The sequence below is a fragment of the Microtus ochrogaster genome, chromosome 16 (genome assembly GCF_000317375.1).
Source record: "Microtus ochrogaster isolate Prairie Vole_2 chromosome 16, MicOch1.0, whole genome shotgun sequence".
Taxonomy (NCBI): Eukaryota; Metazoa; Chordata; class Mammalia; order Rodentia; family Cricetidae; genus Microtus; species Microtus ochrogaster.
Window position 1 is genome coordinate 31255927 of NC_022018.1, and position 27057 is coordinate 31282983.

The window sequence follows — 27057 nt, forward strand, 5'->3', positions numbered from 1 at the left end:
AGGTAACTGGTGATCCTGGCAGAGCTCAGACTGTCCCCTATCTTTGGGGAACCCCCATAGGCACCGGTTCATAGATAAAATCTCTACAGTGCTGCTGTCCCATCCTCGATGATTCTTGACCCCTGGGTTAACTGGATGACTTGCCAAGTCCTACTACCAAGATTGCCCTTGGGGAACAACTGGCATAATTCCAAAGAAGTTCCAGAAGGGACAGACTCTCAACTTGAAAGGTAACACCGTAAGTCTTCAAAAACACACAGTAAATAAGGCTCCAGAAATAAACACTTTGGGGTCAACAATAGCTCCTCAGCCAACACCTCCATTTGCATCTTCGGATTCTAGGAAAGCCCCAAGAGGGTGTAGTATCACACACAGGCAGAATCTGTTGGGTAGCTCTAGGTGGTGATGCAAACCACCCACGGTCATGTGAAAGTTGAGCTTTAACTCCTCCCTTTGGGAGGGACTGTTGGTTTTGTGGGGGCTGGGGGGGTTTTGTTTGTTTGTTTTAACTACATAGTCTTTGTCTTTTTTTTCTCCTTTGCTGATAAAAGTCCTAAGTATCGAGCTGAGTAAATATTATGCAATGGATGTTGTTACAGACTGGTTATCTGCTCACTAATGGTAGGTTTAATGGAACTGGTAACGGCCTAGGTTAGAACTAAGGTTAGAACTCTAAAGTTCCCCACAAAAACAAGAGGTTTGCAAGAAAAAGCAAAAACCACAACTATTGCTGCCTGAAACAAAAGCTCGTGTCCTCCAAAGGCAGCTTTGGGACAGCACAAGGCTTGCTTTACTTGCAGATAAATCGCCATTGAAGCAAAAGCAAGATATGAGAAATGTGAGCCCCCCTCTCTCAACACTCCCATTGTGTCACACTTCATAAGCAGGAAAGCTAAGAGCCCACCGTCCTCTTTGGAAATATGAAAGCTGCTGCTTTGAAACAGAACTCATCGCTCTTGGCCTGAGTGATATCTACTCGGATCCAACCGGATCTGCACCCCCGCCCCCCCTTCCACGCCAGTCTTTCTTCTCCGTAGTGAGAATTACCTCACCTGGAACTCACTCCGCAAAAGGTTTCAGAAGCCTTTTCCTATGAATGAAGCCGCTTTCTTCAGGGGCAGATGCGGAAGCTGCCCGCCCCAGCGCTTGGGCAACCCACGGGGGGGGGAGGGGGGGGGAGGAATTGCCTCCCAAGCAGTGTGGCTGCTCAGAGCTACAGTGGCTGCTGCCGGTGTGTCCAAGGTTTTGAGTGCCTCTAGCTCCCTGTCCTCCCACAATGCAGTTCCTTGACCCTGAGGAGCTTCTGGTGGATGAAGAGGATGACGTTTTTGGTGAAGGTAAACATTTCTCTGGCAGGAGCCAGGTTGCTCTGCTTTGATTTGACAGTGTGAGAAAACTCTGGTGTGCTTTGAAATGGTGCCGGTGAAGTAGTCTGGGTGACAGGCTCAGGAAGGGCACAAGGCAGGGAAGAGGCGTTGCTGTTGAGTGACTCTCCAAAGGTTTTAGTTTTAAAGGACTGCACTAAATATTTATCTGCTTTATTTTCGTTGGTGTTTTGCCTGCAGGAATGTCTGTGTGAGAGTGTTAGATCCCCTAGAACTGGACTTACAGACAGTTGTGAGGTGCCATATGGGTGGCAGGGATTGAACCCAGGTCCTCTGGAAGAACAGCCAGTGCTCTTCACTGCTGGGTCATCTCTCCAGTCCCTAGGATTACAACTAAATAAGGATTTGCCTTAGGCCAGAAAATAGAACTAAGTTTTTACTTTGTCCCTCATCTGTGTTCTGGTGTGTGACATCAGGGAGGCTGGCCACAGTGTGTTGTGCATGCCAGGCTGGGGTAGGAACTGAATGAATGGAGCAGGAGGGCTTCTGCCCTCTCCACCTCACACCTTCCCTCCTTCCTTTTGTGGCACTTGTTTGTTACCCAGCTCTCCATCCCTTTGCAGCACTGAGAGCTGCAGGTGCTTACAGGTGTGGCCTTGGGCTCTGTTCTTTGCCTTCTCTGCTTGGTGGTTACCTACTTAAACACCAGGTTAACAGTTACAACCAGAAAGACTCACCTGGAATGGATAATCATGCAGTTCTGCAGCCACTGCCCGCTCCAGGGATGACATTCTAAAATGCCCAGTTCCACATTTTCCTATCCAGAGGGTTGTTTTTTTTTTCTCTTTTTGTATCCAGCTGTGGTGCTGAGGAGCACCCTCTCCAGGCGAGTGCCCTTACGTCACTCATGGCCCCATCCTGGAGCTCTTTCTCTGGTGCACTCAAGGCTGTTGAGGTCATTTAAAATGTTCTAGTTAGTGTTTTGCGTGGGTGGCTTTTGCCTGCATTTATGTCTGTGTGCCGTGTGTCTGATGTCTGTGGAAGTCAGAAGAGGGGTAGAAGTCTCCTGGAACTGGAGTTACAGACAGTTGTAAGCCGTCATGGGGTGCTGGGAATCAAATCCAAGTCTCCTAGAAGACTAGCCAGTGCTCTTAACCATTGATCCCCCATTGTCATTATTTTAACCTCATTGACTGGGTGTCGCACCAGGTTTAGACTTGATTCTCGTTCTGCCTTGCACCACCTGTGCAATGCAACTTCTGTCTCCTTGATGGCAACATGAGGCTGTAGCATCTACTTGGTCACACAGATCAGCTTTCTCGTGGTATCATAACTATTTGTCTTGTTCTTCAGTGGGTTACGTTTAACTTACTCCACAGAGACTAGAGGGAACCCTTCGAGAACACCGGTCCGTATGTGTTCACTGATTTTGAGAGCCATGGCTCACCGCTAGTTCATGTGGAAGCTGGCCCAGGCTGTGTCTCCCTGTAAGGAATGCTGTGCAGGCACTGCCTGGGTTTTGTCCGTTCATCTGATTTGTGACCTCACACAGATTGTTTAACCCCTTTGTTTCCTAGTTTGCCCACTTGGGAAATGGAGCACAGACCTCCTAGAACTGTGTGCAGATTAAATACTACTACAGAGAAGTACTTAGACTAGTACTCAGTGAGCAAACATGTACTTGCTACTGTGTTTACCAGTACATACTCATGTAAAGGCATGGGGATTTGTTTGTTACCTGTTGTGTATAGGTGTGGGAACATGGACAGGTCATTTATCCTCTTTGAGTCTCATTCTATATCAGAAACACAAGTTATAATTCTCTGAGACCTCATTTTTATTCCTGTTAATAAAGTATTTTAGTTAGGATTCAAAATAATGGCTTTCATTTTCACACATATATGTATGTATATATACATATATACACAATTTTACACATATATACATACATGTATGTATGTATGTATAATTTTACTCTGCTCATATTTTCCCTTCTCGCTTCTTCATCTCCTACTTGGGCTGTCTTGTCTGAGACCTCATGTCTAAAAGCCTCAGATTTCCACCTAACCTCTCAATCATGGCACTTTTACCTGAAATGAATGACCAGCCCCGGTCTCCCTGAACTTTGTTTTTCCTAACCTACCCGAGAAAGAAGAACACTCCCCACACAGTGAGTCCCTTCCAACACACAGAAGGGAACCACTCAGGATGCTTGTTGTCAGGGCAACAGCTGACACGGGTTTTGTTGATGTTGTTGTTTTATTTTTTTTTCTTTTTTTTTTAAGGAAACATTGTCCCCTAGAGAAATACAGGTCTACAGGTTTTGTGCAGATGCAGAAAGATCTGGAAAGGAAAAAAAGCAAGTAGGTTTTTTTACAAGGTGTTTGTTCACCAACTCTCTGAGACCCTGTTTGTTCTCTGTGGTTAGAGAAAATGTTAAGGTTCACAGAACTAAGAAGCAGTGTGTGCCGCTTTGTTGTTATTCTACAAGAAGCAGAACGAGAGAGTGACTACTCACCCACACATAACACCCAACATTTTCCACAACTCTATTTCTCTCTGTCTCTATCTCCCTCTCTCTCTCCCTCCTCCCCCAATCTTAACTGTGCTTTCTAGACAACCACAGCAGTATTGTGTCATTAGAAGGCAGTAACTACAGATGTGATCTTTCTTGGGAAAGTGGGTATTTGATTATTAAGATATTGAAAAGCCAGTAGTTGGCACTAGTGGCTGTTTCCCTTTTATTGTTTCATGCTTATCAAATTAAAGGGCATTTATCCGTGTTATTGCCAGGCGGTCTTGACAGCCGGCTGGTGAACATTGGTGGACACTCCTGTATGGATTATCTTGGTAATGATAACTGTGACAACTATGACGTTGGCAACCATTGCTGAAGAAGGCCCTGCTCAGCTGGGGCAAAGAGAACCGCAATCAATTCTGTGTGGGAAGAATCAGTTCTCAGGTGGTGGTCAGCCAGCCTGTTAGCCTGAAAACTACACCTTCGCAGCCGTCGCCTCCTATTTTAGAAGCTCCAGCTTTGGCTGCTTCCGTTTTCAGAAGTGCTCGGTGGCTGCAGGCCAGTGCTCTTATTAGAACAGCAAAATGCCACGAGTTCACAGTGTGCGTGCAAAGTATCGCTCACTCCCGCTCTCCTGTTCACATAGCTCCTAGGAGCTCCCTTTAAGGCCACACCCAGCTGCAGAAGCTACAGCAGTTCCTTCTGTTCCCGGAGCTGGTAGAGTACATGGTAGCGGGGTGGACCTCTCCTGTCCCGGAGGAACGTGCTTCAGTCTCCTCAAACAAGGCCTCTAGGTGGAGATGCACTGGCTTCTGTAGCACTCAAAAGGCCAGCAGATGTCTGTAACAAATTCGCTCACTTTTGGACAAAATTTCTCACCTTTCACCCATGAAAGTCAGTATGGATGCTTTCCCTTCTAACAGGAACCTCCCCTCAGAGCAAGGGGATCCCTAAATGTAGCAACCAAAGAATTATAGTTAGGATGCTAGTCTGAGAATTGCCTCTCTATGTAGACTAGTTTTAAAACTAAGATGAACAGGTAAAAACTACACGGTGTGTTGTAATCTAGTATATTTTGAGATCATATTGTGAAATGCATTTGCCCCTTCTAAAATTAAAACATGACAGGAGGGAGGAGGAAGAAGGAAGGAACATAGGAAGGAAGGAAGGATGGAAGGGAGGAAGGAAAGGGGAAAGAGTTTAAACTAAGGTTATATAGAAAAGCAATAAATGCAAGAAGCTCAGACTGGTTGGGTTAGAAACTCACAGAAAAAAGCAAAGGAAGTAGAACATAAACATAAGAAAGTGTTGGGGGTGTTCTATGATTATTCTATATTTCAGCTCATATAAAACATACAACAACTGTATGTTTAATCTTTCTCAAAAATATCTGGGCTTCTCAAGTGGACCCCCACGGAATTGGAAAGCCGGCAGGAAGCGGCTGTCCTGGTTTGACAGAGTGAGAAGAATTGGTTACTCTCTGCTTTTACCATTTGCCAAGACTGTTTGGATCCGTTTCCAGCCCGGATTCCTGGATAAACAGTTTGGATGGAAATCATTTGCCTTGGTCTCTCTCAGGGCCGGGAGCAGACACAGCCCTCCCCACAGTGATTCATGCCCGTGCGACCTCGGCCTTGGGTTACTGTACATTTTCTTCCCACAGATGTCTAGGAAGCTTTCTTCAGCTGGTGCCAACAAGATGGTGTCATTTCAGGGGCACAAACCAAAATAGCACATTGAACTAAAGCTATGCAGGCCGGCTCAGCCACTGGTCCACCCCTCTGATTTATGGCCTCCAGTGACCTCACACTAACCTATTTAGATCCGCCTCAGCTAAAAAGGGGCTTGATAGTACCGGCCGGGCATGCCAAATGGCTTATTTTAATATTTTGTGACAGCCAGAAAAGTTGGACATTTTAGGAAATCTGGAATATATACTTGGGCCAAGCTTGTCTTGAAAACTAAAGCCCTGTGCATACCCAGACAAAGAGAACAAAGGAGGGGGAATAGAGGAGGGAAGGAAGAAAGGAAGGAAGGAAGGAAGGAAGGAAGGAAGGAAGGAAGGAAGGAAGGAAGGAAGAGAAAAATGTAGCTAGTATGACCAAAATGTTGAAATATGTGAGCCTAGCCCTCCCTCCTCTTTGAGAAAAAGCCATTTACTCAAGTCCACATATTTATTAAATAGTGTGATTTCTTGAGTTAACTATGTCTAGTATGTTTAAAAGCATAAAGGACAAAGCTGCCTTTTAAGAAAACATTGCTATTCTGAGTGTCTGACGTCATGCGATCCTCAGTAAATGGCTCCCAGAAGAAGCACCTTTTGCAGACACAGCTGCAGAAGTACCTTGCGTACAGAGAGTCTAATGCCACTGCTGTTCATACAAAAGCAATGCCATTGCTGCTCTTAGGTTGTGGACTTTTTAGCACTCAGACTTTCAACTCAGGTAAGAGAGCAGTAAGCTGCTCCATGTACAGATGATGATGATGATGATGATACTGGTGCCAGTGGTAATGGTAATGATTTGATGATCGCGATGGTGATGGTGATGATGAAGACAATGGTATCACTGGTGGGAGAAGGGTGGCAATGATGATGGTGGCTTTAGTTATCGTGATGGTAATGATGGTGATGGTGGCTGTTGTGATCATGATGTTATGATGGCTATGGAGTCATGACATTGATGCTGGTGATGGTGGTGGTAATGATGTCGGTGGTGATTACAGTGATAGGCAAGTTGAAAGTGGTAGTGGTTTTAGTGGTAATGGTGGGGAGAGTAGTTAATGGTGGTAGTGGTAGTCATGGGAGTAATGGTGATGGTGTGGTAGCGGTAATGACCATGTGGTCATGGTAATGATGATAGTGGTGATGGTGAGAATGATGGTGGTGGTACTCATGGTAGTGGTAGTCATGGTGATGATATCAGTAGCTATGATGATGGCAGTATTGGTGGTGGGGGTGTTGATGGCATTTGTGGTGGTGGTGGTGGTGGTAGTAGTAATGATTATGGTGGTAGCAGTATTAATGATGGTGAAGATGATGATGGTCGTGGTTGTGATGATGATTTTCTATCCAAAAACTGCCAAGGTTAAAGAAAGGGATGTATGAGATAACTGAAAACCATTAAAGGCTTCCTACCTGGAAGTTGCTCATTATCTCTGACAGCATCCGCTCTCCCAGCCTACCAGGTCTGTTCAGTTCCCCTCTTCCACTGCTGGCCTTTGTCACATACCAGCAAGAGTTGGCTTAATGAAGGATGTGGGCTGGTTCCAGCAGAACTGTTGGGACTGCTCCCTTCAGAAGTTTCCTGGGAATATAGAGTGCCCTCTGTCTCCAAGCTGCAAGCCCTGCTGCTATCCAGTCTCCACAGAATAAGTTTTTGTGACTTCCTCTCTATTTTCTATTGTATTCACTGACCTGGTCTCCAAAGCGATGCACGCCATGACAGCAATGCTGTGGAGAGGCCCTTACTTCCTTCAGAAATGCCAACAGCGAGGAATTCCACCTTTAACTGTATTTTTAACAGTATTTTGACCTGTTTCCTTGCTAAATATTTACTTGGGGTAAACAGATAAATATCACAGTGACTGCCTCTCCCATCACCATTCAACACAGTGCTTTTTCAAAAGTAATTTGAGAAGGGCTACGCTTTCTATGCTGGTTTAAACATCTCCGATATAAAGTTAATGCACACTGATAACATATATGTATACACATATGTCTATATAAGTGTTGTAGACTTTTAGAACAGCCATTAAGATTGTCAGCAAAGCCGCTAGAGCGGTGGTTCTCACCCTTCCTAATGCTGTGACTCTTTAATACAGTTCCTCATGTTGTGGTGACCCCAACCATAAAATTATGTTCATTGCTACTTCATAATAATAAGTTTGCTACTCTTATGAAGTTAATGTAAATAACCTGTGTTTTCCAATTATCCTAGGTGACCCCTGTAAAAGGTTATTCGACCCACAGGTTGAGAACCACTGCTCTACAGCATTTTGTTTTTACTTCCAGTAACTTCCAAAAGTTTTCAATATTAAGAGCCCCCGGAGAAAACCTTGACAGTCTGTGTTCACGTACTTATGTGTAAATATGTTCAGGATGGCAAACATTGGCTTGTCTAGTGATACTGCTACAAGAGGCAAGAGAGCAGGTGGATCGAAGCTAGTACCTGTCCTCTGGATGAGAACTGACAGAGATTTTCTAAGCATCACCCACAGTTTCTGACAAGGACACATAACTGGTCAGCACCATTAGAAATGGCACCTGCTGCAGCAAGATAGACCAGAACCAGATGAATGCAGTTCTCCCATCTACTGCAAAGTCAGCTAGTTGATGGCGGTCTGTGAGCTTCATCACCTTTGGGTGAAAAGGCCGGGTGAATTGCAATGTAGCAGACAGAGGTGGGGGGACGGCTTTAGTGCTCACCATGCAAGCACCACAACCTGATTGCTAATCCCCAGAACCCATGCAAAAAGCCCAGGTGCAGTGATACATGCTTAGAATCCTAACACTAGGGAGGCAGAGGCGGGGTTGGGGGGCAGGGGTCCTTAAGACTCACTGGTCAGCCAACATTGACAAATTGGTAAATTCTGGGTTAAGTGAGAGACTCTATCAAAAATAATAATAATAAGATATAGGAAGACATGCACTGACCTCTGGTCTCAGTATATCTTCACACCCAAGCAAGTACTCGTACATGCTTGCAGACACGTGGAAAGAAAACCTGTGAGCCTTCCTAACACTGCTGATGTGCATGGGAAGACAGGGCTATCTGCTTCAGACTCCTTGGGAGTTTCAGAGCTACTCACAATAAATTGGTGGCTTTCTACAGTGCTCTGTAGTGATGAGGGGAGCAGGCTTGCTTTCCATCCTGCCCGGCTCCCGCATGGTTAGCTTTACACCCGAAATAACAACACACAAACTGTATTCATTTAAACACTGCCTGGCCCATTAGTTTCAGCCTCTTATTGGCTAATTCTCATATCTTGATTAACCCATTTCTAATAATCTGTGTAGCACCACGAGGTGGTGGCTTACCAGGAAAGATTCAGCATGTCTGACCTGGCGGCTGGCTCCATGGCATCTGACCAACTGTGCTTTCTTTCTCCCAGCATTCTGTTCTGTCTACTCCACCTATCTAAATCCTGCCCTATCAAAAACCAAGGCAGTTTCTTTATTAACCAATGAGAGTAACACATAGACAGATGACCCTCCTCCATCAGTGCTCTTGGTCTGGGCAGGGGTTGACAGGTCCTTTCCTTCAGGCCAAAGGCGGCCCTACTGCCTGCTTCTGCACAGCCTGCTAGAAGGGAATGGCTTTCACAGGTTAGCGTCTGAGGCTGCTGCAATGGTGAGAGTCACCAACCTCAAGCCCCAGCGAGCAAAAACCTTATCCCAGAGAATTCTACCCTTGTCTTAGGAGAACACTGTTACTAGAAAAAAAGAAATTCTCAATTACTATTGCATTTTGAATTTGTCAGTAATAACTAATATGAATTGCTATTTTTTTTTACCCTGTGTCTTCTGCATTTTCTCATTTTTAACCTCTCCACCCACAAAGCCTAAAATATTTACTAACTTCCTCTATAGAGAAAAATCCTGCTGGCCCCTGGTCTGTGTAGCGCATCAACTTCCAAGACACTTTTTATACTTACTTTTATTTATGTGTGTGTGCCTGGATGTCTGTGTGTGCACTGGGTGTGCAGGTGCCCTCGGAGGCTAGAAGGTGCTGGATTTCCTGGAACTGGAATTACAGATGATTCTGAGAGCCGAACCCAGGTCCTCTGCAAGGGCAGCAAGCCCTCTTAACTGTTGAGGGGTCCCTCCAGCCCCTTCCAAGTCATTTGCCTCTTTTGGTCACTGAGAGTTTCTTAAGTACCTCTTTCTGTATCTCCAGTTTCCACATCTGTGTCTTCTCTCTATGAAATTCCCTTGTGAGAGGGACTTATCCCATGGGATTAATTAGATATTCTTTTAGAGGGAATGTGTGCAATACTACTTGAAAAGATGCTTTAAAAAAAAAAAGAGTGCTTCAATAAGTCTGTCCCGGGTCGGGAGGGGAGAGCAGCCAATGTCATGAAAGAGAAGGAACCCAGGAGGAGCAGAGCTCTGTTTTCCCAGCAATAAAGTCATTGTAAGAAGATATCACAAATGAAGGGTTCTGAGCTTTTCCTGGTTATTCCTCAGCAGAGAATTCTCTCTTCCCTCGACACTGGTTTCACGGGTCCCTGGGACCTACTTGTAATGAATGGCTGTGTGCAGGCACAGCTCCAAGCTGTCTTCTTCTACACTTTCCCACACTGAGATGCCCCAGTTTGCCAAGGAGCAGTGGTGCTGGATCTTAAGCAATATCTTCCAGAGAGACTAGACTGAAGCCGCAGCATCTTTCTGTTAGAGAACTAAAGTGAGTTTGCCCTGTCTTCATCCTCACACAGTGCTGGTTCCCTCCCACAGCTCCCCGTCTGGGAGGGAGATGCGTGTGTGTTTGCTCACATGCATGTTAATTTGAGAACGAGGAAGTCTTTGCAAAATAGACATGACAAGAGAAAGCTGAAAGCACTCACCACATGCACACACATACAGTGGAAGCTGCGGGCTTCCTGTTGCTAAGCACTGGAAGAAGCAGAAATGTCTGGTTCTATTAAACATCTTTGGGCAGTTCTCATAGGCTACAGGGGAAGAAAACCTCTCTACTAAAAGACAGGAAACTCTCTCTTGTGCTCTGTTGGTGAGAATCCAGATCAACAGGAGGGTAAAGTGGCACCCCAGCTGTAAACGGCAGAATAACAGCTCTTGAAAGCATTAGAAACAGAGTTGCCATATGATCTAGCTGCCCGGCTTCTGGATACACAGCCAGAAGAACTGAAGGCAAGGTCTCAAGATGTTTGTGTGTTTGCACTCATAACAGTGTTATTCACAATGCCCCAAAGGAGCAAGCAGCTCAAGTATCCATTGAGAGAGAACAAAGATACAAGGCATAGTATGTGCAGACATTGGAATTAGCCTGTCTTCAAAATGAACGAAGCCCTGATACAGGCTCCAATGCGAATAAATCTTACAAACATCATATTATTGACAGTAAGTCAATCTCTACAAAGGTAAACACTGTATGATTCCACTTATATGATAAATTTACAGTCGTCAAATCCAATGAAACAATAAGTCAATAGTTCACAGGGCTAGCAGAGGAGATAAAATGTGAATTATTTTTAAAGGTCATGCAGCTTTGGTTTTGCAAAACAAAAGAGCTCTGGAGATTGGTTGTAGGGCACTGAAAGCAAGCATACTTAACTATGCATTGAAATTGTTAATTTTTAAAATTTAAATTATATGTGTGGATATGTGCACCCAAGTGCATGTGCCGGAGGAGGCTAGCAAAGGTGTCAGCTCCCCTGGAGCTGGAGTTGCAGGCAATTGTACAAGATGCTCAGCAAGTCCTTTAGCACCCCAACTGTAGTGAAAGAACAGCAAGTGCTCTTCACTGCTGAGCTGAGATGCTAAATGTTACGTTGTTTGACACAATTACTTATATACGCATATATAGACATATATGTATATACATATCAATATTTGAAAAATTAGATCTGAATGTATCCACCATCAAATAACAAATTCCTGGAAGTCTGTGCTGCTTTTCTCCTGAACCCCATAACTCTAACATAAGAGAACCAAAGAGATTTCCACAAAAGAGATTTGATTCTAGGGGAGCTGCCACCAATCAAGGTGAATTCTACCCAACACCATTTTAGAACGATACTAGAATGTTTAGGGTCAAAAATCTTGTGTTTGGGGCCTGGAAAGATGGCTCAGCGGTTAAGAGCATTGCCTACTCTTCCAAAGGTCCTGAGTTCAATTCCCGGCAACCACATGGTGGTTCACAACCATCCGTAATGAGGTCTGGTGCCCTCTTCTGCCCTGCATACATGCAGACAGAATATTGTATCCATAATAAGTAAATAAATAAATATTAAAAAAATCTTGTGTTTGGTAGCCCCACCAAACAAGTCTTGGCCACTAGTCCCTAATATACCAATTATAGAGACGAGTAAGAGCAAAGAGCAGAAAAAAAGATATTTATTCTATGTAGCCACATTGGAAGGAGAAGCAAAGAGGTCGAGCGACCCTCAAGTCCATCTTCAGGGGCACAGGCATGAAGTTTGGGGATAAACAGAAGACAAGACATATGTGCTATTTAGCAGTCCTAGTCAAGATACGGTCCTGCCCATCACTGACCTATCCTGTCTCAAATCCTGTCTGTTTTGCAAGGTGGCTTAGTAAATTGATAGAATCGTGTAGACTCTCTTCCCGGGAGAAGAGTTCCTCCTTTCCCCCAGCATGGGATTCCTGGGACCCATCTTTTCAACAGCCCAATGGCTGAAGGGAGGGACACAAGGGTGTCTCTTTAGAATAACTTCCCTCTTGCCAGGACTATTACCCGAACAGCATGTGCAAGCTTTAGATAATGGGATTCTTTCTATGAATTTCTGCCTAATTGGGAATGGTTCTTAGGAACGCTGCATAAATGTTTTGTGATAAGCCCAGCCCTCAGTGAGGTTCCTGAGAGGAAGGACACCCTTGGCGGCAGCGCTCTCCTGAAGAACTTATAAACTCCAGGACGTAACATCTTTTTCCACCATTAAAAGACTGTCTGTTTGGAAGTCTGCCATGTGCTGGGCTCAGTTCTATTCTGGCTCCTGAGATCCAGCAGTGACTATAATAAGGTCCCAGGCCTGGTGAAGTCACACAGTGTTATAGAGGAGGGACACAGACAGGAAAAGACGCAGAAGTGCCCGGTGTTGAGGGAAGAGAAGTGTTGTTGACAAATGAGGTGCAGGGCAGGAAGACTCAAGCATGGTGGCCCAGGAGGGATTTGCTGACAAGTGCCAGAGGCCTGAAGGAAGTCAAAGTCTGGCCTTGTGGATGTCTAAAAGGAAGAATGTTCCAGGAATAGCAAAGAGGCCATTGTGTCTGCAGCACAGTGGGAACAAGGCAGAGAGGGGCAGATGAGATCCAAGAACTTGGGGCTTGGGGAACTCCACCACTTGCAGAGCCCTGTAGGATGCTGTGAAGACTCGAGTGTTTACTTTGCATAAGATGGGTACCGCTGGCCCATGCTGAGCTGCATGGCGTGATCTGACTTACCTTCTGGAAGGCACATTCTGACTGTCCCTTTGACAGTAAGAAGGAGGGACTCAGCATGTAGCTCAAGTGGTAGAGCTCTTCCTTAGCATGCAGGAAGCCCTGTGTTTGATAAACTTGGCATGGTAGTACATGTCTGTAATTCCACCAATCAGACAATGGATGCAGGAGGATCAGAAGTTCAGGGTCATCCTTGGTTACATAGTCAGTTGCTGGTCAACCTGAAACTTGGAATACACTAGACTCTGTCAAAAAAAAAAAGGTGTAAGATGCAAAGGTAAGCAACCAGTTGGGACACCATTGGAGTAGTCCAGATGACAACTGATGGAAATTCTACCAGACTCTACAGCAATTGACCCAGGGAATGTACAGTGAAGGAACAGACAAGAAAAGGTCTGAGTTTGGCTTGAGTATCTCGAAGGATAGTACTGCTGCCTGTTCCTTGAGATGATGGTGGCTACTGGAGGAGCCGGTGTGGGCTGGGAGAGCCAGCATCGACTAAAGAGCACCTTCATTCTGGGAATCAGGAGTCAGAAGCAGACAGTCAAGCTTATAGAAATTGTGAATTGCTTCACCAAGTCCTCTAAGTACTCAAAATAATGGAGAATCAAGAAGTGTCTGTTGAAATGTTGACTGGAAAGCAGTGTAAATAAACACAAAAATCATCCATAGATGTATCTCTAGTCTGTAGTAATTAAGGCTATAAAAATCTCTATAGATGGTTCCAGAAGAATAGGAGGTCAGCAATGCAATACAAACTGCAGGAAACTCTCAGAGAGGGTCAGGGAAAGGTGAGGGAGAAAGGACTAGAGCAGCCCATGCAGGTCCTTGGAGGGGAACACGGGCAGGTGAGAGCTTTGAGCCTCCCGGAGCTATATGTCAGACACATGCCAACTGAAGAACTGTGTGCACAAACTGCCTCTGGACACACGCTCAGCCTTTGGCGCTCTCCATACCCAGTTCTAATGCTTGCCCTTCTTGCCCTTTGGGTCTGAGGCTGTACATCACAGACTCTCAGCTGGAAGAGTGACAGGGGTTATTGGTTTGTTCCTCCTCAAAGAAGGAAGCGGAACATCCCTGAGCTGCCCTGTTTCTCTTCCCCAAGGAGATGCGGCACTATCCCTCCACCACATTTTCATTCAATAGTTGAGAACCAGCGACCAGCGTACGCACTCTTCTGTCGGCTCAAAGCCCACACGCTCTGTCCAGTCACTTCCCTTTAGTCTAATCTTTCTGTAGGACAGTCCTTGGCAGGGCACGTTACCCTTTCAGTGCTGGGGATCCAGCTCAGGACCTTGAGGAGGATGCTAGGCAAGTGCTTTGTCCCTGAGCTACGTCCCTCTCCCTCTTCGCAGCCTCAAAAAAAAAAAAAAATTATAAGAACATTTTACCATATCAGGAACTCTCCCAAATGCTAAAATAGACAGTCCAGTATTTTTCCATCACTAAGCACTTGAGTTGAATAATATATCTCCCGCTGGACAAGAAGCCAGTACATTCTGGTTTAGGAAGAGGCCCATATGTCTAAGAATCAGAACTGAACCCCCAGGACACAAGGCCTTCTGCTGTGGGAGTTGAATTCCTCTGTAAATTCGGCATCCAAGGCTGAGAGGTGAACTATTTAGAACCTGCTCAAGGGTGACCCTGATTCTGGCTTAGCATCGTCTGTGTGAGGGGAGCAGGCGCAAGCAGGTGCTCATATTTATCTCTCTCAAGTAGCCTCTCAAAGCTCTTTGGTCCACGAAAGAAGAAGCTGAACTAGAGCCTTTCACCCACCCCCGCTTCAGCCCTGCCAGAAGACAGCTGTGTGGGCCTCTCCCTGCCGCCTGATGAAAACACAGCTGGGATTCAGCGAGAGATGCTTGGCTACAGGATTGCTTGGCAGAAGCCACTCTCTTTGGAGATTTCGCTTAAACCAATGTCTTAAACCTACATGTATTGCCATGGCTGTGAAATTTTTAGCCCCACCAGCTCTAGCATGAATGACCTATTTTGAATGTGACAGCCATTGCATGTCAGCTGTGTGAATAATTTATAAGCTGTGAGACCGCTGTCATCGTTCTGATACCACGGCACTCTCCTTTGCCTGGGTAATTACGGAGGACAGCGATGCTACGTCCTGTGGTCACAGCTCCTATGAGAAGCCACCAGGGACTTGTGTGTGAGCAATGAAGGGAAGAGGCGGACCGAGCCAGGGCCTCCTCACCCCCACTGCTACCAAAGAAGGCTCTGAGGGGTTAGATTTCCACTCCAACCTCTGCAAATTGACACCGTGCAGAGCCCTTAGGGTGGATCTGATATCCAGCATCATCCTGATTTTGCACCAAATGGGTGTTAGCTGGGAGAGGTGTGGGCTGTGAAAGGGACTTAGGAAGGAAAGAGATGTTAGATCCTGGAGCCAGTTAGGATGGCTAATGGCTCCAAGCCTCCAGGAGGCTGGGTTCAGAGCTAAGGGCTGGAAAAGAGAAGCTGTCAGCTACATCTTCATTTCTCAGAGAGAATGGAGGCAGAGATAGTCTCAGTGGGAGCTTCCCACTGGACACCCCTGTGTTCTGAGCCATCTTGAGGTACTCCTCGCTCTCTCCAGCTGTACATGAGTCGTAATAACTCAACCTCCATGAGACCAAATGGAAATCACACTTCTGAATTAGATCCGTGAAGCCCGTGAAGATGAGCAGCCCGTGGTGGGGTTCTCAACATCAGGCTCCGGTCCTCGTCATTCCTCCAAAGCACCACCTCTGAAGTTAGAGGGCCCAAGTTCCTGAGACAGAAAGGACCTGGCCTTTGGGGAGATCTCGGCCAAGCTGGGGGCGGGGAAAGGAGGCAGGAACTAAACAAGATTACAAGGAACAGCCCTGACCTGAAGTGGAAAAGAAAAGTCCACCTACAGAAAGGGACCACCTGAGTAAGAAATGTTTACAATATAAGTGAGTAGAGAAGAGGCTTTAAAGAGCTCTCTTTTAAAAGTTACAAATATATACAGTTTCTAAAATTGATCTCAGGTACAAACTGCTCAGTGAAGGTCATTCAGCAATCATTTTGGTCCTTAATCTCTTGGAGCCAGCGGGAACACCGAAGAGGCTGGAAGGACTGGATTAACCGGTTATTCCCACTGCTACCACGTCAATTAACCCGAGAATTGGGGTGGAGTGGGGGGGGGGGACTTTATACCGCTTTAGACTAAATGCACAGCGGACAGGCAAATTCTGCCCCCTCTGTTTCTTCTTCTCTATGAAGACTTCACGTTTGTCCTCCGCAGTCTCTTTCAGCTGACCCCAGGCATTGTGCTCAGCCCCACTCTGAGCTCCACCAGACTGTTCTGTGCTTGTGCTACCCACGGCCGCTTGTTTGCAGTGGCTGTGGATGAAGGGTTTAGACTGCAGGGACTCGGGCTCTCCGGGGAGACTGATAGATTGGCCGCAGCACACACCTGTCTCTGCCTCCCCAGAACTGAGATTACATGTGCACCACCTCACTGAACTTCTTTTACATGGGTTCCTGGGACTGAACTCGGTTCCTGGTGCTTTTGGAACAAGTGCCAGCCATCTAGGCAGCCCAGTAGGTAATTCTTAATGAGTATCCACAAGGAAAGCTGGAACTTGGAGTAATCGGGAGTTTGGTTCTCAAAGAGATGAAGAATCACAGAGGAGGGTACAGTTGTAGGGGAACCAGTGACAGCCTTGCTGAACAACTGCTGGGCCAGAGGAGCGAGAGGGACCAAAGGAACAAAGGGAAGGGGCTGCTGTCTGCAGGGGTGGGGTCATCCTTTATAAAGGGACACAGCCAGCCCAGGGTGACCTTATGAGGAAAAGTCTGGAATTCATATCTTAAAGAAGAGTCTGGATTCCACATCTTATAGAAGAGTCTGGAATTTCTATCTTGAAGGCAGCAGTTTGTGCCGTCCCCACGATGAGCCCCCAAAGAGAAGAGAGAGTGAGAGATGAGAATAAACAGGAAGTGAGAACCTGGACAAACCATCAGCCTGGAACTGACCGCGTTCAGCTGGGAGCACTAAATACATCACCTTGGAGGCCCTTGGAGAATTTTTATTTTTACTGTGCTTTTTAAGGAAGGGACTTATTATGAAGTAAAACATCATTTTAAATCTTAAAAACAAAAGTGCCTGCATACATCTGCAGCATTCTGCTTACAGATACCAAGGGTTTCCAGCTACCTCTACCTGCACTTTGAAAGATTTTTATATCCATTTTGCTGTGCACTAATCCTTTTCAATTAAATGTATAGTCTTCCCTTTGTACCTCTCGGTACAAACCGAAAAGAATTGTAAATTTAGCATTCTACCAGGATCTCTTTCATTCTCCATTGCTGGTTCTTAAAATACAATCTGAGGAGTCTTGAGGTATATCAAAGTCCTTTCAAGGAGTTCACCAAGAGCCTCAATGTTTGGCTTTGGTGTACACAAGTATGTGTTAAGTGCTCTCTCTGGAGTATGCATTTGTAAAGGCCAAAGGTTATCAACATTCTTCCTCTGTTGCTCTCATTTTTTTTTTTTTTTTTTTATTTTCGAGACAGGGTTTCTCCGTAGCTTTTTGGTTCCTGTCCTGGAACTAGCTCTTGTAGACCAGGCTGGCCTCGAACTCACAGAGATCTGCCTGCCTCTGCCTCCCAAGTGCTGGGATTAAAGGCGTGCGCCTGCTCTCATTTTTTTAAGGCAGGATCTATCACTGAAACTGGAGCTCGGTGCTTTAGTAGACTAGCTGGGCAGTGGGCCCCATGGTTCACCCATCTCCATCTCCCAAGCGTTGGTGTTGCAGATGTGTGCTGCCACATCTGGTTTTACACACTGTGCTGGGATCCAAATTCAGTTCCTGATGTCTGCATAGCAGGTGCTTTTCTCACCGAGCCACCTCTATAACCCGTTTATGTGTTTGTTTTTCTGAGATAGCCCTGGCTAGCCGGAAACTCAGTACATAGTCCATCCTGGCCTCAAACTTATGAAAATGCCTCGGCCTTGCTCTCCTGGATATGGAGTGTGCCGCATGCTTGGCTTCAGTGCTTTTAAAAAGCATAAGATGAGCTAATGATATTAGAACCGTTATGTTGTATACTTTTTTAATATTAAAATGTTGTCTTAGAAAGTAGAGAAGGATGGAATATGGGTCTAGATTGTATTACTGCAGAAAAGACCTTCTTTTGTAATAATCACATATGAGAAACATAAGGTAAAGTTTCTGAATAGGAGATTTTTGTACTTGAAGCACTTTTCTTCCCCATCAGCTTTGAATATCTAGCTGTTCGTCTCTGCCTCTGAAGCCTTCTGGTCCTTCAGTGCAGAGGTGAGGCCTATAGATCGGCTTGGGCTTCAGGTAACTTGCCTGAACTCACAGGCCTGACTTCAGTACCTCTGAGCTACTCGTTTCTGGGGGATACTAAAATGTCAGCAGTGTCGACCAAGAAAGTTCCCATTGCAAAAGCAGATTTGTGTGACAATGGGAAGGAAATGCCTGTGACGTCTGCTCCCTTGAGAACCTTATCAGAGGCCCCAGACATGAATGAAGGATAGGAGGTCTGGCTCTCTGCAGTTCCCTAAGTGGTGAGCACTTCACTGTTGCTGCTTGGGTGCCAATAAATGCAGGCCGGGGAGGATTTGGGCCGAGGGCAGGGAGGAGGGGGAGGCAGAAGCCAGCAGGCAACTGCATGCTCACCTTCCTCACAGAGCCTATTACTGCCCTTCCTCTAGACACATTAATGTGGAGTTTATTATACTGTATGTGGCACAAAGCCTAGCTCCCAACACACAGCTTATTAATAGTGAGAAGAGTACTAACCCACTATTCCAGAAGGCAGGGATATGTGTGTGGGTCTGTGTTCAGGGAACAGAGAACCTATAAAAAAGACCAGTGTATTGATGGAGGCACTGCTGGAACGGGGCTTTGTAGGGCAGGGGCAGATTTGAAAGATAAATCTCAGTAGGGGGAGGAAAAGTGATAGAATCAGCTAAGAATTTCTGGACAGTGGATTTGGTTTGAGCAAATAGCAGTAGACAAAGGGCAGTATGATGACCTGGCTGGGCTGTCCCTTCATATGACACACGGGACACTGAGGCTGAGATTTGCCAAGTCCCTCTTCAGCAGCACTGAGACAGAACCAAAGTCCCTCATCTTCAAGCCCAGGATCTAGAGACTGTTCCCTACATGTGAAGGTGATGGCTAGAAAGGCTCCTAAAACCGCAGTCCGGAGCAGAGCGGACTGCGGGCTGGAGGCCTGGTGAGGTGTTATCAGGTGTCTGCTCCTAAAGTGCAATCTGAAGGGCATGCCAGAGCTATCATGGGTCATGTGACTGTTAAAATGGCACAGGGGAGGAAACAGTCGGAAAATCCTCCTTCACTGTTGATTTTGGTTATGTTGTGGGATTTCGATTTTGTTTTTTGTTTTTTTTGTTTTTTCTGGGGTATTGAGATGGGAGTCTCACTATAGCTCACCAAATGTATAGGCCAAGTTGGCTTTGAACTCACAGTAATCGTTCCTTCTCAGTCTCCCAAGTGCTGGGATTCAGGTGTGTGCCACCAAGTTCCCAGCTATTAGAGTGTGCACTTTAAATTCCTTCCCAGAGTAAAGCATATGTACTTCATAAGTTAGGAAATAAAAATGAGGAAGAAGGGGGAAAAATTTGGTCAGGATGGCAAATAAAGAAATGAGCAAAAGTTACTGTGTGATGAAGGAATTCAAGGATCTCAGCACCAAAGTAAGGCATGGGGGCACAGTAGGAGCTCTGAGTTCAAGGCCAGCCTGATCTGCCAATCAAGTTCCAGGACAGCCAGGGAAACCCTTTCTCCAAAAAAACAAAACAAGTCTCAGAAGCAGCCCTGGGGATGTGGCTTGCCTGTCATTCATGAAAGCCTGTGTTCAACCCCAGCACTGCATAATGGCCCATCCCTGTAATTCTTAGAGCCCAGGAGGTGGAGGCAGGAGGACCAGAGGTCACAAGTTCACGGTCATATTTGGGTATTTAGGAAGCTTGAGTTCAACTTTGATTACTTAAGTGAGAATCTGTTTCAGTTAAAAAAAAAAAAAAAGAAAAAAGAAAAGAAAAAAGAACCAGCAACATTTCAAGCTATGGTATAGCCATGCACTGGGGCAGCTGAATGAACTTCTAAAGGGAGGTCACCTGGTTAGAGGAAAGACTTCAATATAAGGTCATGAACCCTGTTCTTTTTATGTGCGTGAGGCATCCTAATTAGAAAGGAAGACTGGATCTCTGACATAGCTGATCACCTTTCCAGGATCTGTCAACTAGGCCAAGAGTAGAAGCCACAAGTTAACAGTGTCATAGGCACAAGGTTCCCAGAGACATTCAACACAGAAGGTAGCTCCAGGCGAGTCCCTGATGCCTCTGACACCATCACTTGGCAATGCCAGGCATTCCTTAGGCACACGCTGCTCTCTGTGTTGCATAGCTGGAGATCTAAATTGGGAAATCTAATCAGCTGTGTGTGCTTTGGAAGCTTTTCTTCTCTCTTCCCATGAACCACGTGTGTATTTGACCTGATCAGGCTCACTGGGCCAATTCTGTTCGCCAAAACATCGGCAAAAAAAAAAAAAAAATGCTCAAGAAGGAGAATGACATAGCCATGCTGTGAAGGGGACACTTGTCGGTGTTGCTGAAAGTTCAAACAGTTTCGTGCTACCAAAAATAAAGCCGTTCCCATAGCACCCGTAGTACTTCCTCTTTCCTATGGCGCACCTCACTTACTCATCTCCAGACCTCCCACCCCGAGCAAACCGAGAGACTGCTGGGCCTTCCTCTGTGTCTGCACCCTGGCTCAGTGCCTACTACTGAGCTGGCCTGGCATTCACTGGTAATAGCTGCCTTTGGTATTTAGGAGTGCTCTCAATGAAGAGTGAGGGGAGGGGAGGGGTCAAAGTGCCCTTTAAGGAACCACTCCTTTCTCTTTTTCTATGTCAACGAATTTTTATTTAAAGGATTTTGCATGTCATTCTTTTGCTGCCTATTGAGGTCACTTAGCTCCTTCAAAGCAGAAGTCAACATTTCAAGACAGCGCTTTTCTGAAAGAACTGAGGCTTAATTCAGGCACGCTGTCAGCCCACGTTGCTTTTATTTGGGCTTCTTTTATCTCCACTTGAGTGAAGAACATATTCAGGACTTCAAAGTTCTCCATCTGAGATATTACACATCGAAAAAGACCCCAACGACAGTGCAATGGGACGACAGTATTGATAACAAGGCTCCTACTTTGAACTTGAGGCCTGGAATTGAAAACCCATGACTTTCTATAAATAGATGATGCTTGTTTTGTGTTTTTTAACATTGTAGATTGTCACATCCTGCAGACCTGAGTGTGATATAAGAATGAATTGTGGCCTAGATTCCTTCATGTTAAGACAAGTGGAATGTCAGAAATTGAGGGGCAGATTGTCTATCCATAAAGCAAATTGCTTCGGGAACCATTGTTATCTGCTGACATGAGGAAATGCAACTGTCTCCTGCTAGTGAAGTTCCCATAGTGTCCCTGTCTCCATGGAGCAGATTTGTGCTTCATTATTACCCTAGGTGAGGTCACAAGGATGCTCTTGAGGGTATAGGAATGCTCTGAGCAGTGAATAGCATCATCAGAGAGAGCAGGAACTAGGAGAAACCCATCCCTTCAAGAATGGGGACTCTGGAGATCTCGGCAGGGCGAGTGAATGGAGAGGCCTGCTGGGGAGCTTGGCCTGGGTCCTGGGATACCTAGCTTCTGGTATGTGCTCTTAATTCGGTTGCTCTGCTGGACACAATTTCCCTGGCACTTGAACCACACAATCTCTTCAGGATTTCATTCTGTCTGTTTGGACCTGGTCCCTAACTAATGCTGTCTGAGGATGGTCTGTGCTAGGACCTACAGCTGCTACAAAGTCACCCAGGATAGATCCCAGACCAAACAAGAAAATGCCCTTGTGTTCATGGTTCCCATCCTCTGCACACTGGCTCCCTTCCTGGGGACACAAGTCAAGGAAGCACCTTGCTGAACCTGCCTCCTTCTTCTTTACCATTTCAGTTGTGCCCCAGGTTGTGGAGTTGAGCACCTCCAAGGTGAAGCTAAAGAAAGCACCCCAGGGAGCCCCCTCATGCAGCACTCTGTCCTTTGGGTCTCCCCTGCTCCCCACTGAGGACAAGAAGTGTAGCACGGTTTGAAACAATCATGCTTCACACCGTGCCTGCAATATTATTCAAGATAGACGTTTCTAGGCATCTTGAGATCAAACTCTTAGGAAGTTCAGAAATGAGAGAACAGGAAAGGGACAAGAGGCCTGGGGAGATGGATAATAGCCAGGGGCTTTTCAGCTGAGCATGAATGAATAGATGCTGCTGTTTGGATGTAGGCAAAGGCTCTTTGGTTGGAGGTATCCAGGTTGACAAGAGGCATAAAATGATGGAAGAGTCAAGCACGGCTTCAGAATGCAGGGTTATCCATCTTTCATCTGATAGGTCTGGGACACAGTGTGCAAGGCAGAAATGGTCCCTGCTCTGTGAGCTCCCAGATTAGTGACAGAGAGACAGGAAACAGGTGAAGCGGTAAAGAACAATCCGTGCTTCGGAAGACAAGGGATGAAAAGCATCACTAGGACAAGGATGTCCTAAAGATGCTGGCGGTCAGTGAAGACCTTGGGAGAGGCTGGGAAGGTTTAAGGAGCTGGAGGGAGGCTGGCGATAGCAGGCGGTCTGTCAAGGGCGGGCTCACCAGCATATTGTCAGCAGTGGCGTATGGATTATCTTTCTTGTTGCTATGATCAAATACCCCCAGCCCACGGATGGAAGGTGCTAACCACAGTTAAGGCAGGTCTTTCCACTGCAGTTAACTTGTCTAGAGAACCCTTCACAGGCTTGTCCAAGGGCTTACTGCCTAGGGAAGACTGATGATGAAGATAGCGGGTTTTATTCTGTATCCCAAATGGGGAACTGAAGCAGAATTTGAAGCCAGAGTGGTCACCTTGTTTATAGTTTTAAAGGCTATGGTTTCTGCAGTGTACATAGAGGTTGTTGTCTATCACTGCCTAACAGATCATCAACCTATAGCCATTTACAAGAACACACAGCACTGGCCCACATTCCACTCATCAAGAATCCATCCCTAGCCTCACTGTTTCCTCTGAAGAATGGGTGCCATGAAGAATGCCTCCCCAATAGCCCATGTCTTACTGATATCCAAACCTAGTTTGCATTTGCATCTAAAGTTGATTAAACTAGGTCGTTTTGGACAAGTTATGCTAACTCTCTTTAACCTTAGTTTGCCCATCTATAAAGTAGAAATCAAAATACTGAAAGATTATAGCCAGGTGTAAACAACCCAATGGCCAGGAGATAAGAAGATCATCATAAACTGTATGGTTGTTTAGTTTTGTAAGGATTGATGCATTGGGAACTTCTGCACTGAGCAGAACACCCATAAAGAAGCGTACGGAGAACTTGCCCTCTGTGCTAGCATGTTGTGCCATGTAGTTGACCTTTTCCTCCTGGGAAGGAATGTCCACATGGGAGGGTGAGTGCTGGCGGGAAATATGTTGAGAGAAGGGTAACTGGACAATGCAGCTAGAAAAGACAGACTGTCAAAAACCCGTTGGGGCCCACAGCATAGAGATGAGACCAGGGCTCACCCTTGGATGATCTCTGTAGTCGTGCTGTATCCTTAGGTAGGGTGTGATTTGGCTGCTTGTATTCCAGGCCTGAGGATGTTCCAGTTTCCTGGTGCTACATCCCTGGTCCTTGTTGGTCAAGGTTTATACTTCTTATTCTAATGTCCTCACAAAGTGACTGGATCTCAATTTGGAATGTGATGAATGCACTTGCGGAGGAATTTAATTTTATGCCGGGTGGTGGTGGAGCACGCTTTTAATTCCAGTACTCGGAAGGCAGAGGCAGGCGGATCTCTGTGAATTCGAGGCCAGCCTGATCTACAAGAGCTAGTTCCAGGACAGGAACCAAAAAGCTACGGAGAAACCCTGTCTCGAAAATCAAAAAAAAAAAATGAATTATAACTGCACAATTTATGAATAAGGTAGTTTGACAGATGAGGAAACTGAGGCCTGGTGGGGATTTCCTGCTGAAGGATGGAGGCGGAGTCTAGCCTCAGTGTCTCATATCATAGCCTAGTAACCCACGCTGGCCTGAGATTTACTATATATGGCCCCAGCTGGCATCGAACTTGCAGTAGTCTTCCTGCCTCAACCTCGGAGTGCCACCACACTCAGCTTCAAAAGATCCTTTTCATGGAACATTTTGTCTGACAGACCCGCCAACACTTTGAAAGCTTTATGCATAATTCAGATCTACACAGGGGCCTTTAAAAGACAAACAAAAACCTTGTTTCTCCCCATCATTGTGAGATCTCTGTCCAAACAAACCCTTGAGTGTCTGTAAGCAGAGGTCTTCCTTCAGCTGGACTTCTCAGTATAACTCCTGCCTTTAGCCTCGAACTCACTCCCCAGCACTGCGCGAAACCCTCCCCCACCTCATTGTTTGTAATGCACTGCTCCTTTTGAGATCCCCAAAGGGCTGGGTGCACAGGTACTCTTGTCTCAGCTAAGATTTCCTCTAAAGCTCCGAGTCCACGGGTCTCGCTCAACTCCCCGGCGGCGGAGTCCTCCGAAGCCGCGCCACAAGCTAGTGCACTGGAGCCTGGCGTGCTTACGATCAGCTGGAGGCAAGCACCCAAGCGCAGCCTGAAGGAGTCGGGCTGAAGGGACCATCAAGCAGCTGTCTCCACCCGGCCCTCCTCCTCTTCCCTCCCCGCGCGGGTGACGCTCCAGCCCCCGCGTGCGCGCCTCCCCGCCGCCCGCTCCGCCGCCGCGCTCGCTCCACGCTCCGCGACCGCGCGTCCGCTCGCCCCGCAACTTCAACCAGCGCCGCGGCAGCTGGAGCGACGCCCGATCGCTGGGGCCACGACTGTCACTGGCGGCCCTTTCCCTGTCGGCTGGAGGAACGGGCGAGCAGCGGCTGTCCACGGAGCCGGAGGTGCAGGGCAGCGAGGGGCGGCGCGTGGGTGCCGAGGTGGTACATGCCACCCGGCACTAAGCGTCTCCGGGCACCAGGAGCGTTCTCTGCAAGTAGGTGCATGCGCCACTTAAAGACATTCTCTGTGTCTGATCTTGCTTTCACCCAGATGAAGTGGATTTGGGGAGGGGTGTCCTGGGCTTGAATGAGCCTGGAGTATTAAGAACCCTTGGGTGTCCGGGCTTCCTCGGTCCTGGCGAGTCTGATGCAGGAGGGGAGGACAAGGGAAGTTGCTGAGTGAGAGGAGCCACGCACAGGCAGACCCGAAGGGTGTCCCGGATAGTGGAGGGACTGGTTGAGAAGGTTTGAGAAGCCTGTGGCTACGCAGGGCTGGGGCTTGTCAGGGGACAGGGGATCACTGTGATCTGAGAGACAGGAGATAGTATCCCGAGTGTGAAAATCCGTGGGTGGGGTCGTGGGTGAACCCCTGGCTATCGAAAGACTTCTCTGGGCACTCGACAAAGATGGGTGATCCACCTCAGAGGAACGATCTCAGTTTCCAAGGGCTTCGTGTGCCTCCAGACTGAGCAATTGAGCTTGGCTGGGACCCAGCTGCTTCAAATTGGCCACGTGAAGCCGGGCGGCGAGACCGGGGAAGAAGGGCAAGCCAGAAGAAATGTGTTGCTTTTGATGCTAAACTGTGTTTGGAAAGACTGGGGAACGAGGTCACACCTGGGGACACTCCAGCCCTAGCAGGTGTCTGTGGTAGTGAACGAGGCGACGAAGGCCGGTTCTGTAGCCCTCCTGCTTCAGGCTGTTAACCATCACAGCTCCCTCCACAGGTTCCTAGGCAGCAGACCCCTCTCTCTGTAAAAGGGAGCAAGGCGGCGTTGAAATTCGCTAAGCAGAGCCATTCACGTGTGAGGAAGTGACAGGACTGTGGACAGTAACAGCTCTTGAGCGAGAAAACAGGGCAAAATCTCAGAAAGCCGGTGGGGTGGGGGTGGGGCAGAGTAGGCTCCTCTGCCTGGTCTAGGGGTTCTGGTCTAGGGGGACACCGAAATGTGGCATGAGTGGCTGTGAAGAAATGTCAGGACTTTAGCCAGGGAAGCAATGTGGTTGTCTTAAAAAACACATCAGCTGCCTATCCTCCTGGCTCCCCTTGCAAATATGAGCACCCGCCCATTGTTTCCTGACACAGTCATTTCTTCCTTTTTGGTTTTGTTGTTTTCGTTGTTGGTTGATTGGTGTGTGTGTGTGTTGTGTTGTGTTGTGTTTTGGCGGAGCTTTTTTGTTTTGTTTTTTGGGCAGGTTTGCCTAGCTCCTCCTCCTTGCCCTCACCCCAGGATTACGGGCTAGCCTACTTCTCTTAAAGCAGCCTCTGAGACTCCCATTCATAAGGCTGAGCTCCACCAGAGCCTCCTATCTGCCATTTACAGCAGGAGAGGTCAGGGCACAACTCCCGCAGAGACCTAGCATCCTCAATGGCCTCCAGTAATTAATTGTAGCCACCCTCCCTCTCTGGGAATAAAGTGCAGGGGTGTGTGTGCTTGGGGTGACAGCAGCTTGAGGAGGAGACCTCCCCCTTTCTCTGTCTGCTGCTCAATCCAGCCTTCAGCATCAGAGCTCCTGCCTTCTGAGGTCCCACTGGTAGAGATCCAGCCACAGGGGGGACTTTTGCCCTGGACGTTAATACATTTGCCTGTCCAAAAGTTGACTGTATCCAACCATCTGAGAAAGAACATTGGCGAATCTGTTTAGTCAAAACATAGCACATGTGTTGCTTTTCCAAAAGACCCCCTGAGGGGTGTTGTTGCTCTCTTCCTCTGACACTGTGATGTGACATGTTTTTGCTATGTGTGTTTTGTGCTCAGTATAAATATGAAAACATGCCCAAGTAGAGAGAGGAAAAGCTCAAAGTGAGCGGGAGGCCTTGCCGGGCATCCTGATTGCCCAAGCACAGGCTCCAGAAATGGCTCCCTTCTGTACCAAACAGGCCAGAAGGAGGTCTTTATGTCTATTGTTTGGGTCTTGGAAGCTATACCTATAATAGCATCCAGGCTTCATTCAGTCTTTGGAATGGGGTCCTGACAGGTGTAATAACTAAATCTTCCTTCACTGACAT

The 27057-nt window shown here is 46.9% G+C and overlaps 1 protein-coding gene across 5 annotated transcripts in view; it reads left to right on the forward strand.

Moving 5' to 3' along the window:
• The first annotated feature begins 1250 nt into the window (after positions 1 to 1250).
• Ripor2 (RHO family interacting cell polarization regulator 2) overlaps positions 1251 to 27057 on the forward strand; it is a 110200-nt gene continuing 84393 nt past the window's right edge. Inside the window, exon 1 of one of the 5 annotated variants that reach the window (XM_005354971.3) lies at positions 1251 to 1337. In XM_005354971.3, coding sequence (XP_005355028.2) covers positions 1277 to 1337 — 61 coding nt within the window. In that variant the 5' untranslated portion in view covers positions 1251 to 1276. Of the gene's footprint in view, positions 1338 to 24801; positions 25046 to 27057 lie in introns of those variants that run through there. The other 4 variants (XM_005354972.3, XM_005354969.3, XM_013349124.2 and 1 more) reach the window with 4 other exon arrangements.